This window comes from Haliotis rufescens, unplaced genomic scaffold (assembly GCF_023055435.1).
Source record: "Haliotis rufescens isolate VD_foot unplaced genomic scaffold, xgHalRufe1.0.p SCAF_37, whole genome shotgun sequence".
Classification (NCBI taxonomy): Eukaryota; Metazoa; Mollusca; class Gastropoda; order Lepetellida; family Haliotidae; genus Haliotis; species Haliotis rufescens.
The window spans coordinates 2520141-2540360 of NW_025964079.1; the positions used below are offsets into that span (position 1 = coordinate 2520141).

At 40.6% G+C, this 20220-nt stretch overlaps 1 protein-coding gene across 5 annotated transcripts in view; it reads left to right on the forward strand.

Moving 5' to 3' along the window:
- Positions 1-4820: 4820 nt before the first annotated feature.
- LOC124140405 (RNA-binding motif, single-stranded-interacting protein 3-like) overlaps positions 4821-20220 on the forward strand; it is a 321419-nt gene continuing 306019 nt past the window's right edge. For 4 of the 5 annotated variants that reach the window (XM_046507936.2, XM_046507937.2, XM_046507935.2 and 1 more), the window contains exons 1-2: positions 4821-4976; positions 5253-5435. In XM_046507936.2, coding sequence (XP_046363892.1) covers positions 4971-4976; positions 5253-5435 — 189 coding nt within the window. In that variant the 5' untranslated portion in view covers positions 4821-4970. The remainder of the gene's footprint in view (positions 4977-5252; positions 5436-20220) is intronic. The other variant, XM_046507939.2, reaches the window with a different exon arrangement.

The following is a 20220-nucleotide window of genomic DNA, read 5'->3' on the forward strand; positions in this document are numbered from 1 at the left end:
CCGCCCCGAGAGCGGAAGGTCCGGGGTTCGATCCCCGGGCGCGTCATACCAAAATACGTTATTAGATGCTTCTTGTTGTCACCCTGCCTGGCGCTCGGCATGAAGGGGCAAAAACAATCACTGGTCTGCACGGAATCAGTATACTGTGTCTGAGTGGTATGCGGCATGGTATCTCAATGGGCTAACACTATAAAATCGGCATCAGTCCAGCAGCCACACACACACACACACGTACATGCACGTCGATGCACGGGCAATAATCTTTGACGCGACGTTAAACCCCATTTCACCTCATCTCACCTTTACGTGACACATTTGATAATGATATGATGCTAGTTGTTTGTTTGTAGTTTAATGTCATACCAATATACAAGCTATATGACGACGGTCAAGCATCATTCGATTACCCAGTGTTCTGATAAGTAATCCGGATAAAAAATAAATTACCTTCATTTTGAGCCCGTTTTGAAACACGACGTTATAAATAGCCGTCCAATCAAATCACACTCATGAGCGAGATATATTTTGTGCTAAGTAAGTGATACGAGAAATGGAAATGATGACGTCACTTCCTTAACGAAGCTATAATGACGGATGGGGCCAGGGTATTTATCATAATATAATGGAGATATAATACACTCTGATCGAGGATGGAGAAGCATGGAGGTACTGGCGATATATCCCGTCCAAGACCCAATTAGTCCTCCTGATTGCTTTCTATAGTAGGGCAATTCGCTGTGCAGAGTTCCGTGGCTTGGGCACGTCGGTAACCAGTGATCGTGAGTACCCCCGATTATGTTTCTAGGTTTGTCAGCAACATACCCGTGCTCGTGGGTTTCACCAAAGTGGTAAACGTCTGAAACCTGCATCACTTCGGGCTTTCCTCCCACATTAAGCGGATACCACCGTGATGTAACTTGAATACAGTTCAAAGCGGCGTTAAACCCAACTACTCACTCACTCTAGGTATCCGGCATACCAATTAATGTGTCATGGTATCCGATTTGAGAACTCCTGATTCATTCAGTGTACACAACTGGTACAAGTAATTAGACTGGGATTTCACACGCATTTTCAGTTATTCATTCACTCATTTTCTATAGTAGTATGTACATGTGGAATATTTCGTTATTTCATACCGGCGACCTTTAGAAGACGTGTATTCCTGAAATGAAATGGACCCGTGAAGATCCAGGGTAGAATAGGTCTTCAGCAGCCCATGCTTGTCGTAAAAGGCGACTATGCTTGTCGTATGAGGCGACTAACGGGATCGGGTGGCCAGGCTCGCTGACTTGGTTGATACATGTCATCGTATTCCAATTGCGTGGATCGATGCTCATGAAGTCAATCACTGGATTGTCTGGTCTAGACTCGATTATTTACAGACCGCCGTCATATAGTTGGAATATTGCAGAGTGCGGCGTTTAACAACAAACAAAACTTAAATGAAATGTATGATCATAAGGGCATCTGCAGCTGTCGAAAGGCTTTTCCTGTCCTACCCAGACGCAGCTGCGCCAGATGCAAACAATATACTCTCTAGCCCATGAAGTAATATAAAATGTGTTAAACTTATAACATAGACCACAAACTACATCACTATGCATTCTTGACGAAAATAATAAATACCCGATCAATAACAAAAGTCCATGTGAATTGTTACACGGAAGCAAAGTCTTGATTTATCGTGTATTTCATAGAGAATCAATATTCTGGTACCTATAGAATGTCTTTGAGAATATTGTTATCAGCATATCGACATAAAATTCTATAGAATCTATGGAATATCGGTGTAGAATTTCAGTATCTGACTGCAATATTCCATCAAGTTCTCGAAGCTATACCTTTCCCCTTGCACCCTCGCGGTGATGTGGGTTAGAATAGGTACCCACAACCTCCTGTTGTTCGATGTGACTTATTGGTTCGGGTGGTCAGACTCGGTGGCTTGGATTATGCATGAGCGTCATTGAGCGTGCAAACCCCGGTATGGTACGCCGGATGCCAAGCCTTCTATAACGACGGATGCTAAGCCCTCTTGGTATTCCGATGCCAAGCCCTCTTTGTGGTCCGGAGTTCAAACCCCCTTGGTAGGCCGGAGTCCAAGCCCTCTTGGTAGGCCGGAGTCCAAGTCCCCTTTGTGGTCCGGAGTCCAAGCCCTCATGGTAGGCCGGAGTCCAAGCCCTCTTGGTGGTCCGGAGTCCAAGCCCTCTTGGTAGTCCGGAGTTCAAGCCCCCTTGGTAGGCCGGAGTCCAAGCCCTCTTGGTAGGCCGGAGTCCAAGCCCCCTTTGTGGTCCGGAGTCCAAGCCCTCATGGTAGGCCGGAGTCCAAGCCCTCTTGGTGGTCCGGAGTCCAAGCCCTCTTGGTAGTCCGGAGTCCAAGCCTCCTTTGTAGGCCGGAGTACAAGCCCCCTTGGTAGGCCGGAGTCCAAGCCCCCTCGGTGGTCCGGAGTCCAAGCCCCCTTGGTAGGCCGGAGTCCAAGCCCCCTTGGTGGTCCGGAGTCCAAGCCCTCTTGGTAGTCCGGAGTCCAAGCCTCCTTTGTAGTCCGGAGTCCAAGCCCCCTTGGAAGGCCAGAGTCCAAGCCCCCTTGGTGGTCCGGAGTCCAAGCCCTCTTGGTAGTTCGGAGTCCAAGCCCCCTTGGTTGTCCGGAGTCCAAGCCCCCTTGGTAGGCCGGAGTCCAAGCCCTCTTGGTGGTCCGGAGTCCAAGCCCCCTTGGTAGGCCGGAGTCCAAGCCCTCTTGGAAGGCCGGAGTCCAAGCCCTCTTGGTAGGCCGGAGTCCAAGCCCCCTTGGTAGGCCGGAGTCCAAGCCCCCTTGGTGGTCCGGAGTCCAAGCCCTCTTGGTAGGCCGGAGTCCAAGCCCCCTTGGTGGTCCGGAGTCCAAGCCCCCTTGGTGGTCCGGAGTCCAAGCCCCCTTGGTAGGCCGGAGTCCAAAACCCCTTGGTAGGCTGGAGTCCAAGCCGCCTTGGTGGTCCGGAGTCCAAGCCCCCTTGGTAGGCCGGAGTCCAAGCCCTCTTGGTACGAGGAATGCCACCAAGCCGGATGCCGCAGGATCCTGGATGTCATGAAATGTTTATATGCACTCGGATGCCAATATTTCATCCGAAATGTATTTCTTAACTTTTTCTGATGCAAAGGTTTACAGATCAATCAAATATTTAGCCCGAAGCTTATGAGCACGCATATACTAACAGTCCTAGAAATAAAGTTATCTTATTTACAAATATATATCTACAAAATGATTAGAATCAAATCAAAATGGAGCCCAGGACAGTGCTTAATCATTCTAGACTTGAGTTGGACTCCTCTTTTAATATATTCTCTTGGGTCAGGGAGACAGACGACAGCATGCATGACCATGCATTCTATGTGAAATCCCAGTCTAATTTACTTGTACCAGTTGTGTACACTGAATGAATCAGGAGTTCTCAAATCGGATACCATGACACATTAAGTGGTATGCCGGATGCCTAGAGAGTGGAGTTGGCACCTTCATGCAGGTCATCGTACTCCAACGGTTTGTTTGGCTGCAATCATTTAACTTGAATATTGCTTACTGCGTTGTAAAACAACATTCATCCAACATCTCTAAGTTTCATCATAACGCCGCTTTAAACATGATTTCAGATATCTCAGCGTGGGAGGAAACAACATAAATGTTACATAAAAAACAAACAAACTTACCCCTAGCTTGAGGTATCCCAATGCATGTTCTTTATGTCGTCTGGTGTGAATTATCTACGATAATATTCAAAGAGACAAATCTAAATTCAACTCCCTCTTCAAGGAATCTCTTCAAGATGTAAATACAACAAGAGGCACAGGAAACAAACTTAGGACATATAGGATAGTTAAAAATGAAATAAAATTAGAACCCTATCTCAGTCACTGTAAAGTAAAAAAATATCGAGTTCACTTTTCTAAACTAAGATTAAGTAACCATAAATTATATATTGAACTTGGAAGACACACAAAGCCACCAACCCCACTACATCAGAGGCTATGCTCTACATGTTCAATCATTGATAACGAAAAACATTACTTACTTCACTGTATTAAACACACTCGAGAAAGAAATGTACTATTTGAAAAACTATCCAGACAAAATGTAAATGTAAATGTCCACAGTCATGAAGACAAATTATTTCAATACATCCTGTCAAATAATGAAGCAGTCAATATCAACTGCATTTGTTTCCACATCTATAATTTCAAACAATAAATACCCCCTCATAATCAACCGTTGACATTTTATGTATAAAAATATGTAATATTGATTATTTTGTTTCTGTATGTGTCTACAGGAATGTAAATTATGTATGTCTGTATATATATGTATATATAAATCATAATGTCTTGTCTTTAAAATTGCATCTGTCCCGTAATGGAACGTTTCTGCAATAAATATTATCTTATCTATCATATCTCCCAAACCACTTCATCCATCGCCCGTATCAATAAAAGTCGAACTTCCTATCACCCAAGTTGTCGGATTTTAGTAATTATTAAACACATTCTATGATGGCATAAACCATTGAAAATTGCACGCTAAACTTGTGTATTTCCGGACGACACTTCCGCATTTCGGCGTCTGACATTTCAATTCAAACGCTGCTAATTTGCTTTCTCTGTTGAGGAGATTTGCTACGAGTGTGGAAATGTCATCGCCAGTCCGATATATATAACGCCAACTGTTGATGTCAGTTTTGAATCCCGAGCTCTGTGACCCCTGACCTCTGAGAGTATCAATTCCTGGAAGATATCGACTGGGATTGTTTGTGGAAGGGTATATCGCCGTTATAACGAGGGCGAGCGGTGCCATTATTAGCATACGCCACGTGCTTTCTGTTTACGTTTGCAGAAGTCGTCTGCATATCGTCTGGGGGAAACTTGTGACAAGCCGGGCTAGGAAGGGGCGGAGGAAAGTTTGGTACTTCAACAAGGCAACGAGGGTCGCGAAACTCCCAGCGTTCAGGATGAAGGTTCGTATATGTTTGGTAAACCGTTTCATCTCATTTCCGTTATCAAAGTAACTTTTCATGTGACATAAAGAGTGTTTCGAAACCTTCAGTCCACGTTGCCATTTCGACATGGCCTGCTCCAGCTTCGATGAAATTTAATCCGACGGTCCTAGACGTATAGATTCTGAGCAGACGTGCAATGTTTCGAGACCTAGTAGTCGTGTGTGTTATGAGGTCTATTGCATGTAACGTGACCTGTCCATGACGCCTTACAACTGCGGTATTTTGATTTTAAAGGACGTTGTGTCAGCAGACGACAGCACGACCATTCAGTGCAAAGTGAAGGATTCCGAAAGCCCAGAAAGAAGTCCCGGATCCAAGCTGGAGAGTTGTGACACACCTCCAGAGGATATCGATACAAAGGAGAAGGCCCAAGATCCACCCAAATCAGAAGCTAGTCCACCCGTGGAAAAGGATAAAGTAAGAATTCAGACTAAGTACCATAGGTTTTTAGACCAGTCGTCAGTCCATTCAGTCCATGCAGAAAAACATTGCTTTGTTGTGGGGGAGTGGAATCTTGCAAGGGTTGGGTTGGGGGTGGGGTGGGGGGGGGATTCCTTTCACAACTGACATTGCAATGATTCATCAATGTAGCATGTAGCTTTCCTGAGACAGCAGGTTGAAAAATATACTGATTCATTTGTGGGTGGGTATGTGGTTTTTCTGTTTTGACAATTTTACTCTTGATTTAGGTATGTTTTATACACGTTGTGCCGCCATAGATTATTCACATTCAGGTGCAAAGTCAGACAAAGAAGAACTTTATAAATCAAATGCGAGTGGCATTATGTTGACAGTATATTTCATCCATGTAGTCGCCCAAGACAACAATTTGTGACAAATACTGACACATTTGTACACCATAACACGACCCCAAACCAAATTAGGTCACATATACGATTAGGAAATGCTGTCATTACTGTTTGCGGTTTTGCAGCTTGAAATGACAAGACAGTATGGTAAGGCTCTCATTTAATTGACCAGACATGCAATAATAAATCTTTATATTGACCTGTTTCTTCAGTGTAAGAAATGGTGTATAGTATATCTTTGATGTGTCTCGTCTGTAAGAGTGTATTCCGAATTAACATTACACCTTTAATTGGCACAATAAGACAAACTTGTGATGTCGCACCTTTGTGAGACTTCTTCATGAGTGACTTATTGTTTGGAGTGTATCACTTGAGGAGTCCTTTCCAGTAACGGTTTCACTCTGGATGGGCTTGACATTGTTGGGAGTCTGCTAATCTGCCCTCATAGGTGTGTAATCTGGTTATGCACTGTTTACGTAGAAGATTTTATTACAGAACAGGTGGGGGAGTGAACGGTATGAGAATTAACCCCTACACTGCCATCACATCGGCAGTGTTGACTACCTTGAACCTTCATCCAGGGATGTAGAGTGTTAGTAGTTGTTAAGAGTATAGCAGCAATGTTAGTTCTTGATAAGATGAGATACACCTGTTTTATATGATGAGAACTTAATGATAAGCTAGCCTCCAAAAGGGTTACTTTCATATATATATAAATATGGCCATTCCACGGGACCATGGATGCAATGTTTGAACTATTAAGAATGAGAATGAGTATCTGTATTGAAGAGAATTCTCTTTATTGCCTTATATAACTGATAACGTTCTACTTTAAGTATTTATTGCATGTAATGTGAAGTGTGGTATATGAAAATATGTAGCATCTGTATGACTGTATATTGGAGGAAAGTAAGTATATATTTACCATATTATCAAATATTATCAGGGATTGGAATCTGGACAATAATATAAATAGCATAGTCCAGTCTGTTTGCTAAGTTTATTCCATATGTTGTCTGTTATTTGATTTTAAAGGTGAGTAGGAACTATGTTATCAGTGTTATCCCCTTGCTCAAACAGTTTTGTGGGGGAGATGGAATCAGGCTCTGTCCGTCCGCCATGTTTGGTTTCCGGAACAGAACACATAAGCTGTTCAAAATTTTGTCATGAACTTTGTATACACATCAAGCATGTACTGAACTGGAGCTTTTGCTATTCAAGATTTTGTGTGCATTTTTTTGCATTTTCAAGGCATCAAGTTGGACTCTGGTTCAAATGAGTGTAGGGTTCATTTCCAGAGTGGTTTCATAAGCGGTGAAATATTTATTTGTGAAACTTTATATCAGGTAAGTGCTGATATGGTTCATGTACCATTCAGGAGTTTGACAAATCTTTTCGCCTTTTTTAATTCATTCCAAGGCAACGATTTGGCCTTGGGTTCTGATGAGTGAAGGGTTCATTCACAGAGTTTTGTCCCATTCGGTTACATATTTGTTGGTCATCCCAGGTGACATGGTTGATTGTGTGACATTGTTCCCTGACAACATGGAGTGTTTGCTCATACTATCAGTCATTGTGAGTGAGTGAGTGAGTTGGGTTTAACGCCGCTTTTAATGTGGGAGGAAAGCCCGAAGTGATGCAGGTCTCAGACGTTTACCACTTCGGTGAAACCCACGAGCACGGGTATGGTGCTGACAAACCTAGAAACATAATAGGGGCGAACCGGGATTCGAACCCACAATCATAGGTTTCTGGCGTGCCCAAGGGACGCAACTCTGCACAGCGAATCGCGGCGCCTTAGACGACTGGGCCACCCGTGAATACACAATGCCATTTAGAAAGTGGTCATATGTAACAAATGTTATATTTAGGATAACACTTTCTTAGTAAAGTACAGATTCTCGTGCCAATTTACACTTGTCAGGGGGTACTCAAAGTACGTGATCTAGAGTACCAGTTGGCGGACTTTCATTTTTGTGGAAGCCTCGGTGGCTGATTGGGTTAGATCGCTGACTTTGCTGGCGATTAGGTGCCTCACTCTGGCAAGTGTGGGTTTGAATTCCAGACGGGACCCAACCCCCCAAAAGTACGAAAATCTGTACTTTACTAAGAAAGTGTTATCCCAAATATAAAATTTGTTATATCAGTCATTGGTTTGTCTGGTCAAGACCTGATTCTTTTCAGGCCACTGAAATTTTGCTGGAATATTTCTGGTAGCACCTTGTTGCAAACAAATATATCTAAACAGGTGGGGGATATACACATGAAATAGATGACATCGTCTTCTTGTTGCAGTTAGCTCACCTGGACTGAATGTCAACTGACTATTGGAATGATAAGTAATAAGTAGTTTGAAGTTGGTTCAAGGCATAAAGAGTGGCTTGTAGCTTTGTAAGTTGTAGAAAATGTTCCAAAAATAGTGACTATGATGCATGATATCCATACATGCCAGCTGACCGACCTTTTTTTTCACAAGATGCAGAGCTGTAAAATACCCACCAAAACTATTCAAGGTGAGGTGAGGTGAAATTGGGTTTAACGTTGCGTCCAAGATTATTGCACTTATATAGCGACGTGCATGCACGTGTGTGTGGCTGCTTGTGCTAGTCCGGACTGATGCCGATTTATAGTGCTAGCCCACTGAGATACCATGCCGCAGTTTAACATGAATACCCCACTCAGACACAGTATACTGACTCTGAGCCGACAAGTCCTTGTTTTAGCCCCTTAATGCCGAGCGCCAGACAGGGTAACAACAAGTACCATCTTTAAACGTCTTTTGGTATGACGCAGCCGGGGATCGAACCCCGGACCGTCCGCTCTCCGGGCGGATGCTCTACCACTAGGCCACGGAGGCGGTCCAAAACTATTCAAAACCCAATTACTTTCAATTAACTTGCGTACAGAAATGCATGCATGAAATGGGAAACTCAATTGTTTGAAAACACCACGTGTAAACACCCAATGAAGCTTTTTCAGCATGTGTACATCAGAGCTAATTTCTAAAACACAATTACGACCTAATTGACTTTCCAGGTCAAGCCTATATTTAGAACCTTTATATACATCTAAAACATTATTTCATTTGAAATCTCAAAATGGTTAACTCATTTTGGGAAAAACCCAATAAAGTCATTAATAGATGAGTGAAAAAATATTGGTTACCCAATGAAAAATGTAATAACCCAAATAAAATCGAAACCTTCGAGTAAATACTAAATTGCTAAAAAGTTATCTGGAGCTTTAAAGATGTCAACTAGCCAATCAGACAGCTGGATTTCATTATACGTAATGATAATGTTATAGCAGAGTGCAGTGTTAAATAACATAGGGCGGTGGGGACCAATTTTTGTAACCCAAAATCCCCATGGGTGATTTGGAAAGGGACATAAACAGAAATACCAACCGGAATACAACATCCATTATCTTACCTCAGAATGTTGAGATCTGATTGGTTCACATGTTCTTGATAAAATACAACGTATCCTGCCTGGGAGGGAAATGTAACCACATGTACCCCTCGTGATACTGCTACAACTTATATTTCTTGCACGGATCCTATATGTTCTACAGGCACAAATGCATTAAAGAAACACAGTTAAAATGACCCTCCTGAAATATGTGTTATATAGACACTAATTAAGCGCCACCTGATTCAAAATCCAATTCCCAAAAATCCTGAAAAATCCTGAACTGAATCTAATTGAACACCTTTGAAATAGCCTTGGCCAGTGAGAGCTAGAGACCCTCCAGTTCAAAACATGAATGACTGAGTCTGTCTGAGTATGGTTTTATGCCGCTTTTAGCAATATTCCAGCAATACAACAGAAATGGGCTTCACACATTGTACCCATGTCGGGAATCAAACCCGGGGCTTCGGCGTGACGAGAGAACGCTTTAACCACTAGGCTACCCGACCGCCCCTAAACATGAATGAACTGACCAGGGACTGCACCAGGAATGACAGAGGATCCAGATGTTGAAAATCAGATGTCTGATCAGCAGTATGAGGAGACACCTCGCGAACGTCATCCGTTAGAGGGGTGGTTATTCAAGATACTGATTGCACGGTCAGTGGTGAATCCCGGGTTGACAATAATCGTTTTTCACTGCAGAACGTGACAGTCTGATTTTTGGTGTGGGTTGGGTGCTGTACTTTTCAGTGTTAAAATGAATGTTTTTCGACTTCTTCGATTAACTTCATTATTTGTGTTATGGCAAGACCAGGGCCTCGTTCCCCAAAGCGATCTTAGTGCTACAATGATCGCAAGCCTATGTTAAAGTATGGGACTTACGATCACCTTAGTGCTAAGATTGCTTTGAGGAACGGGGCCCCGGCATTCTGTTTGTCAGTTTACTCATTTTTTGTCATGTTCTGAACAATGAATCACAACAGTCATATTTTAATGTAGTACATATCCGAAGAGAATGGTAGTTAATAATGCTTTTGTGTACATTTTGTTGGATCCCTGATGATCCCAATGACACCAAACCTTTGTTAATTATAAAACTCATTCCATTTTGTCAGGACTCACCCAAGGTTTGGAAAGTAGCTGAAAAATATAAACAAATAATTTTGAAAATCCAAATGAAACTGTCAGGCAAAAGAATACACTTGAAAATTGGATTTAACTGAAATATTACAACCGTTATCGAAATGTTACAAGACTGAAAACAGTCACCAAATCACTGCAAACTTAAGGTCCAAAACACTGTTATGACACCCTTATCAAATACATCACAATCGAATAATTATTTCTTGTTTGTTTCATTTTTAGCCACCATCAAACGTGGGTGTATACTTTCTTTAGGCAAGCAGTTGTGTGTATCATACAGTGAGACTAAACCCTTCAAATTTGAGGAAATAAGTCCTATTTATTAAGTAGCATTGACTCATTTTTACAGAACACTCCTCGTCAGTCTGTCCTCTGAAATTCTACCACATGTCATGCTGACCTCGGCATAGCTGACTGTCCAGAGATTTATGACTTGCGGAGTTGTCTCTCCGTATTTTCATAATAATATGTTAAACAGCTGTACTGAGAGAGGAAGAGATTCCAGATAGTGTAGATAGGAGACGTGTGATACCGTATGATAAAAACATTAACCCTTTGAGTACCGTGTGTTTTTGTGATAAGTAGAGTTTTAGACAGCTGAAATGTGGAGTCTTAATGATAAATATGTACTTTTGAATATTATTTCCTTCGATGTTAATGGTTACTTTCTTGTATTGAAATCAAGGACTAGATTCTGTCAAGATACAGCAGACGGAATATCAGTGAGGACAGTTCACTAAGGGCTGAATATGGTGCGAGGAGTATAACAGTTCATCAAAAGTCTGCTGTATTGGGATACTCGGTGCGATGATAGATAATTACCTTGGTAGATCATGTATCGATACAAAACAATGCAACTATATACAAGGGTTACATGTGATGAGGGACTTTGTTCACAATATGCCTCTGTCTATCCAGCAGTGAATGGGTACCTGGTCGGATGAGATGGTAATGTGACTGTTAACTGTGCCTCACAGGCAGTTTGTGTTTCATACTCCCCAGGGATCTGAGATTTTATTGAAAAAATACGTTGTCCCAGAATATTGTTGTAATCATTTGCTTGCATGTGTTGAAAAAAAAGAAATTGTTTGCCACAAGACTTACATTGATTGATGCAGGGTGTTTAAAAAAAAATATAAGTATATTGGCTCAGTTACAATAAGAAAAATATATATCTGGTTTTGCTGCTGTAGCTGAAATATATATCCCCCTACAAAATCAAATCAAAGACTCCCCCCTCCCGCAAATATAGATATCAAATGGCCAGTCCCTGACAGTCCAAACTGTCCCTGATTAAATTAATTGACAAATACTATGGGTGCACACACACTTTCCAGCCAACTTCCATGTCATTCTGCGTCATCTCAAATGTGCGTTTGTTGGCACGTGACATGGGGAGAGAAAACCTCCATCTCCCCCAGTGCCCCCTCTCCAACATGGCATCACATTGTTCGGGGCAGCTTTGCAATCAATCAAACCACAGTTCATCACTAGGATAACACATGTTGATTAGCCAATGAGCTTGAAGTAATATGACACATGAATAGTGACACCTATGAATTAAACCCGTCAATTTTTAAGAAAACCTCAGAGGTTTCAATGAATGTTTTAACGTTACATTCTTTTCCTCTTCATTGTTCCTGTGTCAGTAAAATATAAGACACCTTTGCAAATCTATAATATTAATGATATCGAAATAAAATTAATAACATCAACTGGAAATTTGGAAATTCGAAGATTTATCAATATTATTAACCTCTGAGGAGTCTTGTCTCCCAGACCCAAAAGAATAAATTGAAAAAGGAATCAAACCCAAGTCTAGAATGATTTGGCAAGTCTAGATTTATATTCTGAAATTAAGCATTGTTCTGGGCTCCATTTGGATTTTATTTTTTGCTTTGTACATATATATTCTTAAATAAGATTTCTTTATTTCTCTGGGGACACCTAGTTAAATGCCTGTTGTGCATCCAGTTCTTTGTAATGGCATCCACATATTGCTGAAAGTAAAGCTTATCATGCTTACTATAGATCTGATTACTCTGACAGAGACATTGAAAAGTACTGTTACATTGGCCGGCATTTTTATAGCCCTGTTTAGTGAAGTGGGGTGTATCAAATGAGTGACTTATGAGGACAGGGTGATGTGTGAGTATCAGTAGTACAATAAGTTGGTGTGTGAGGTTTCCAATGCTGTACTTCCTCTCAGAGGCTCAGTTCCTGGCGGGGATGGCCACCCGAGGGATTGGCAGATGTTTCTAGCAGTTGCTTCAGTGCAGTTGTAATTATTTTCTGATTGTTTTTGTCACAATCAGTTCCTGTGAAGGCAAACGGCATGTGTCTATTCAATGAGCTAGTTAGAATTTCACATTCCTTGGCCTGTTAAAGTGGATGCCTTGAGGTATCGAGTAACAGGGATTTAATCTGTATCTGCCACAGTGTATCTTTAGTATGATGACTTTCTATGTGGCTTGTGAAACAGTGTTACATAGTGTACTCTTTATGACTGTAGCTTGTGAAACAGTGTTACATAGTGTACTCTTTATGACTGTAGTTTGTGAAACAGTGTTACATAGTGTACTCTTTATGACTGTAGCTTGTGAAACAGTGTTACATTGGGTACTCTTTATGACTTTCTGTGTAGCTTGTGAAACAGTGTTACATTGTGTACTCTAAGACTTTATATGTAGCTTGTGACACAGTGTTACATAGTGTGCTCTTTATGACGTTCTGTGTACTTGTGACACAGTGTTATATTGTGTGCTCTTTATGACTTTCTGTGTAGCTTGTGACACAGTGTTACACAGTGTACTCTTTATGACGTTCTATGTACTTGTGACAGTGTTATACAGTGTACTTTTTATGAGGTTATGTGTACTTGTGACACAGTGTTACATAGTGTACTCTATGACTTTCTGTGTAGCTTTGGACACAGTGTTACATAGTGTACTCTTTATGACTTTCCGTGTACTTGTGACACAGTGTTACATTGTGTGCTCTTTATGACTTTCTGTGTACTTGAGACACAGTGTTACATTGTGTGCTCTTTATGACTTTCTGTGTAGCTTGTGACACAGTGTTACATAGTGTGCTCTTTATGACTTTCTGTGTAGCTTGTGACACAGTGTTACATTGTGTGCTCTTTATGACTTTCTGTGTACTTGAGACACAGTGTTACATAGTGTACTCTATATGACTTTCTGTGTAGCTTGTGACACAGTGTTACATAGTGTACTCTAAGACTTTATATGTAGCTTGTGACACAGTGTTACATAGTGTGCTCTTTATGACTTTCTGTGTACTTGAGACACAGTGTTACATTGTGTGCTCTTTATGACTTTCTGTGTACTTGTGACACATTGTTACACAGTGTACTCTTTATGACTTTCTGTGTAGCTTGTGACACAGTGTTACATTGTGTACTCTAAGACTTTATATGTAGCTTGTGACACAGTGTTACATTGTGTGCTCTTTATGACTTTCTGTGTACTTGAGACACAGTGTTACATAGTGTACTCTATATGACTTTCTGTGTAGCTTGTGACACAGTGTTACATAGTGTACTCTAAGACTTTATATGTAGCTTGTGACACAGTGTTACATAGTGTACTCTTTATGACTTTCTGTGTACTTGAGACACAGTGTTACATTGTGTGCTCTTTATGACTTTCTGTGTACTTGAGACACAGTGTTACATAGTGTGCTCTTTATGACTTTCTGTGTACTTGAGACACAGTGTTACATAGTGTACTCTATGACTTTCTGTGTAGCTTGTGACACAGTGTTACATTGTGTGCTCTTTATGACTTTCTGTGTACTTGAGACACAGTGTTACATTGTGTGCTCTTTATGACTTTCTGTGTAGCTTGTGACACAGTGTTACATTGTGTGCTCTTTATGACTTTCTGTGTACTTGAGACACAGTGTTACATTGTGTGCTCTTTATGACTTTCTGTGTAGCTTGTGACACAGTGTTACATTGTGTGCTCTTTATGACTTTCTGTGTACTTGAGACACAGTGTTACATTGTGTGCTCTTTATGACTTTCTGTGTAGCTTGTGACACAGTGTTACATTGTGTGCTCTTTATGACTTTCTGTGTACTTGAGACACAGTGTTACATTGTGTGCTCTTTATGACTTTCTGTGTAGCTTGTGACACAGTGTTACATTGTGTGCTCTTTATGACTTTCTGTGTACTTGAGACACAGTGTTACATTGTGTGCTCTTTATGACTTTCTGTGTAGCTTGTGACACAGTGTTACATTGTGTGCTCTTTATGACTTTCTGTGTACTTGAGACACAGTGTTACATAGTGTACTCTATGACTTTCTGTGTAGCTTGTGACACAGTGTTACATTGTGTGCTCTTTATGACGTTCTGTGTACTTGAGACACAGTGTTACATAGTGTGCTCTTTATGACTTTCTGTGTAGCTTGTGACACAGTGTTACATAGTGTGCTCTTTATGACTTTCTGTGTACTTGTGACACAGTGTTACATAGTGTGCTCTTTATGACGTTCTGTGTACTTGAGACACAGTGTTACATAGTGTACTCTAAGACTTTATATGTAGCTTGTGACACAGTGTTACATAGTGTGCTCTTTATGACGTTCTGTGTACTTGTGACACAGTGTTACATTGTGTGCTCTTTATGACTTTCTGTGTAGCTTGTGACACAGTGTTACACAGTGTACTCTTTATGACGTTCTATGTACTTGTGACAGTGTTACACAGTGTACTTTTTATGAGGTTATGTGTACTTGTGACACAGTGTTACATAGTGTACTCTAAGACTTTATATGTAGCTTGTGACACAGTGTTACATTGTGTGCTCTTTATGACTTTCTGTGTACTTGAGACACAGTGTTACATTGTGTACTCTTTATGACTTTCTGTGTAGCTTTGGACACAGTGTTACATAGTGTACTCTTTATGACTTTCTGTGTAGCTTGTGAAACAGTGTTACATTGTGTACTCTTTATGACTTTCTGTGTACTTGAGACACAGTGTTACATAGTGTGCTCTTTATGACTTTCTGTGTACTTGTGACACAGTGTTACATAGTGTACTCTTTATGACTTTCTGTGTAGCTTGTGAAACAGTGTTACATTGTGTGCTCTTTATGACTTTCTGTGTACTTGAGACACAGTGTTACATAGTGTGCTCTTTATGACTTTCTGTGTACTTGTGACACAGTGTTACATAGTGTACTCTTTATGACTTTCTGTGTAGCTTGTGAAACAGTGTTACATTGTGTGCTCTTTATGACTTTCTGTGTACTTGTGACACAGTGTTACATAGTGTACTCTTTATGACTTTCTGTGTAGCTTGTGACACAGTGTTACATAGTGTGCTCTTTATGACTTTCCGTGTACTTGAGACACAGTGTTACATAGTGTGCTCTTTATGACTTTCTGTGTACTTGAGACACAGTGTTACATAGTGTGCTCTTTATGACTTTCTGTGTAGCTTGTGACACAGTGTTACATAGTGTGCTCTTTATGACTTTCTGTGTACTTGTGACACAGTGTTACATTGTGTGCTCTTTATGACGTTCTGTGTACTTGAGACACAGTGTTACATAGTGTACTCTAAGACTTTATATGTAGCTTGTGACACAGTGTTACATAGTGTGCTCTTTATGACTTTCTGTGTAGCTTGTGACACAGTGTTACATAGTGTGCTCTTTATGACTTTCTGTGTACTTGTGACACAGTGTTACATAGTGTACTCTTTATGACGTTCTGTGTACTTGAGACACAGTGTTACATAGTGTGCTCTTTATGACTTTATATGTAGCTTGTGACACAGTGTTACATAGTGTGCTCTTTATGACTTTCTGTGTACTTGTGACACAGTGTTACATAGTGTGCTCTTTATGACGTTCTGTGTACTTGAGACACAGTGTTACATAGTGTGCTCTTTATGACTTTCTGTGTACTTGTGACACAGTGTTACATAGTGTACTCTATGACTTTCTGTGTACTTGAGACACAGTGTTACATAGTGTGCTCTTTATGACTTTCTGTGTAGCTTGTGACACAGTGTTACATAGTGTGCTCTTTATGACTTTCTGTGTAGCTTGTGACACAGTGTTACATAGTGTACTCTATGACTTTCTGTGTACTTGAGACACAGTGTTACATTGTGTACTCTTTATGACTTTCTGTGTACTTGTGACACAGTGTTACATAGTGTGCTCTTTATGACTTTCTGTGTACTTGTGACACAGTGTTACATAGTGTGCTCTTTATGACTTTCTGTGTACTTGTGACACAGTGTTACATAGTGTACTCTATGACTTTCTGTGTACTTGAGACACAGTGTTACATTGTGTACTCTTTATGACTTTCTGTGTAGCTTGTGACACAGTGTTACATAGTGTGCTCTTTATGAGGTTATGTGTACTTGTGACACAGTGTTACATAGTGTACTCTATGACTTTCTGTGTAGCTTTGGACACAGTGTTACATAGTGTACTCTTTATGACATTCTGTGTACTTGAGACACAGTGTTACATAGTGTGCTCTTTATGACTTTCTGTGTAGCTTGTGACACAGTGTTACACAGTGTACTCTTTATGACTTTCTGTGTACTTGTGACACAGTGTTACATTGTGTGCTCTTTATGACTTTCTGTGTACTTGTGACACAGTGTTACATAGTGTACTCTATGACTTTCTGTGTAGCTTTGGACACAGTGTTACATAGTGTACTCTTTATGACTTTCCGTGTACTTGTGACACAGTGTTACATAGTGTACTCTATATGACTTTCTGTGTAGCTTGTGACACAGTGTTACATAGTGTACTCTTTATGACTTTCTGTGTAGCTTGTGACACAGTGTTACATAGTGTGCTCTTTATGACGTTCTGTGTACTTGAGACACAGTGTTACATAGTGTACTCTTTATGACGTTCTGTGTACTTGTGACACAGTGTTACATAGTGTACTCTTTATGACGTTCTGTGTACTTGTGACACAGTGTTACATAGTGTACTCTAAGACTTTATATGTAGCTTGTGACACAGTGTTACATAGTGTGCTCTTCATGACTTTCTGTGTACTTGTGACACAGTGTTACATAGTGTACTCTTTATGACGTTCTGTGTACTTTTGACACAGTGTTACATAGTGTACTCTAAGACTTTATATGTAGCTTGTGACACAGTGTTACATAGTGTGCTCTTTATGACTTTCTGTGTAGCTTGTGACACAGTGTTACATAGTGTGCTCTTTATGACGTTCTGTGTACTTGAGACACAGTGTTACATTGTGTGCTCTTTATGACTTTCTGTGTACTTGTGACACAGTGTTACATAGTGTACTCTATGACTTTCTGTGTACTTGTGACACAGTGTTACATAGTGTGCTCTTTATGACGTTCTGTGTACTTGTGACACAGTGTTACATAGTGTGCTCTTTATGACGTTCTGTGTACTTGTGACACAGTGTTACATAGTGTACTCTATGACTTTCTGTGTAGCTTTGGACACAGTGTTACATAGTGTACTCTTTATGACTTTCCGTGTACTTGTGACACAGTGTTACATAGTGTACTCTATATGACTTTCTGTGTAGCTTGTGACACAGTGTTACATAGTGTACTCTTTATGACTTTCTGTGTAGCTTGTGACACAGTGTTACATAGTGTGTTCTTTATGACTTTCTGTGTAGCTTGTGAAACAGTATTACATAGTGTACTCTATATGACTTTCTGTGTAGCTTGTGACACAGTGTTACACAGTGTACTCTTTATGACTTTCTATGTACTTGTGACACAGTGTTACACAGTGTACTCTTTATGACGTTCTGTGTACTTGTGACACAGTGTTACAACCCTCACCTTTTTAAGAGAAAACCTAAACGTTTCCCTGTTCATTCTTAGATAGTTGACGTAGTCACTTGAATCCTCTCTATTCAACTCTTTTTGATTGTGTAACGGGGGCTTCAGAAGGGACTTTCAAGGACCTTTTTTCACCACCGAAATAGAACTATGTTTTAAATGTAATTGTGTGACTTTTGTTATGTAGGTACAACTAATGCAATAGTCTTTTGATAGTTTCATGACAACTTGTTCTGTCCTATGTAGCAGGGCGTGGAGTCATCCCACAGATGACATCCTTACCTTGTCAGCTTGCTGACGGGGTTAACCCCTTTGGTCATGTGGACAAGGCGTCCGACCTCGGATCATAATTATGGCCAATACTGATTTCCTTGCAATTTTGTATGATGACACGCAAAAAACCAAGTCACCAAACCTGACCACCCAAAAAATTAAGTCATTGAACATGACCACCCAATCAACCAAGTCACTGAACTTTACCGTCGGACCCATTCGGTTGCTTCGTACGACCAGCATAGCTTACTGGGGACTAGTTCTGACCTGTAATACACACTTGGGAGATATTGGTTGACCATATTTATGAAATAAACCATTTGACCACACATGGTTTGACTGCACCAGGCCTGAACCTGTTTGTTTCTATTGAAGTGTCTCACCAACTAGTCTGTCCTCAGACAGTTGCGAACATACGAATTCACTGTGTTGCATGTTGATTCCCCAATTGAAACAATATGTTAGTTTTGAAATCTGTATGTAAAAGAACTTAGTGTGAAACCAACAAACAACCAACAAGTGGTATACAATCAACAAATGTATTACAAAAGCTAACTAGGTTCGCAAATCAGCGCAAATTCCTGCACAGCAATTATGATGGCAGTAAACAATAGAGTGGTAGTACAATATTGAATGGCAATAAATAACTTGTTGGCAGTGGTCAGTATCAAATACACAAATACAGTGGTGATAGCAAAAGTCAGTGACAATGATATATGTTCACCCCGCAGCAAAAGTTGTCAAGCTTCCAAGATGGGCTACGCAGGGAATCAGGGAGGATGAGCGTTCCTCACATGAAAGCTGGTTTCAAAGCGATGAAAATTTGTGTGAGTGGGAGACAAATATGCGAGAGATGTGTAAACTCGCGACTGTCCCCTTGCATTCAGTCCCAACACGTTTCCAGAACACCACATAATATTCCACAGTATACTGGAAGTTTTCACACCACACTGGTAACTATAGATATTGTAACTTCCTGACGACTGCTTACATTAACTGGTACTACATTCATGATGACTAATCACTGCCCAAATACAATGCAAAGACCGAATCTCAACAGAAACAATGTAACAGAGTTACAATCATTGTTACACAATAAGATACACTGCCAGAACCATTGCATTGAACAATACGACAATGAAACTCCTTTACCTCTTGACCTATTATTGAAGAGGACAATATTCCTTGTTGCATGGAGAATCACTTTCTCATGTTGTGTGTAATGGACAGTTTCCTACCCTCAGAATGACATACTGATTTTTATATAGCCTACAATGAAGGAATATCTATTAATAGTGGTACATTATGTCTGCCTCTCCTAATAATAGCTTGAGGAATGTCAAAGAGTGGTACAAGATATTTATTCAGGTGACAGACAGACGAAGATTTGAACATGTCTGGAAATCAGCTTGCATGACACTCACTTCCTCCTTAACCCTTACAGTGTCAAGAGCTAGAGCTGTAATATTACAGGTGGTAATCAGGGCCATATCACCATACTGAGGTCACAATGCAGACCTCCAAATAAGCTGCAAATATGCAAAATAAAATTAAGTTTCTTGCATACAAATACTCATGAAAAGTGTCAAACCCCGATAGTAAGACAACACTGTAACTAACTGCCAAATTTGGCCTTTCAGATTTTTAGTAACGGATTGAACTCCACTTCTGTGAATAATACACAAAAGTGCTATGTTGTCGTAGTTACGACTTAGACA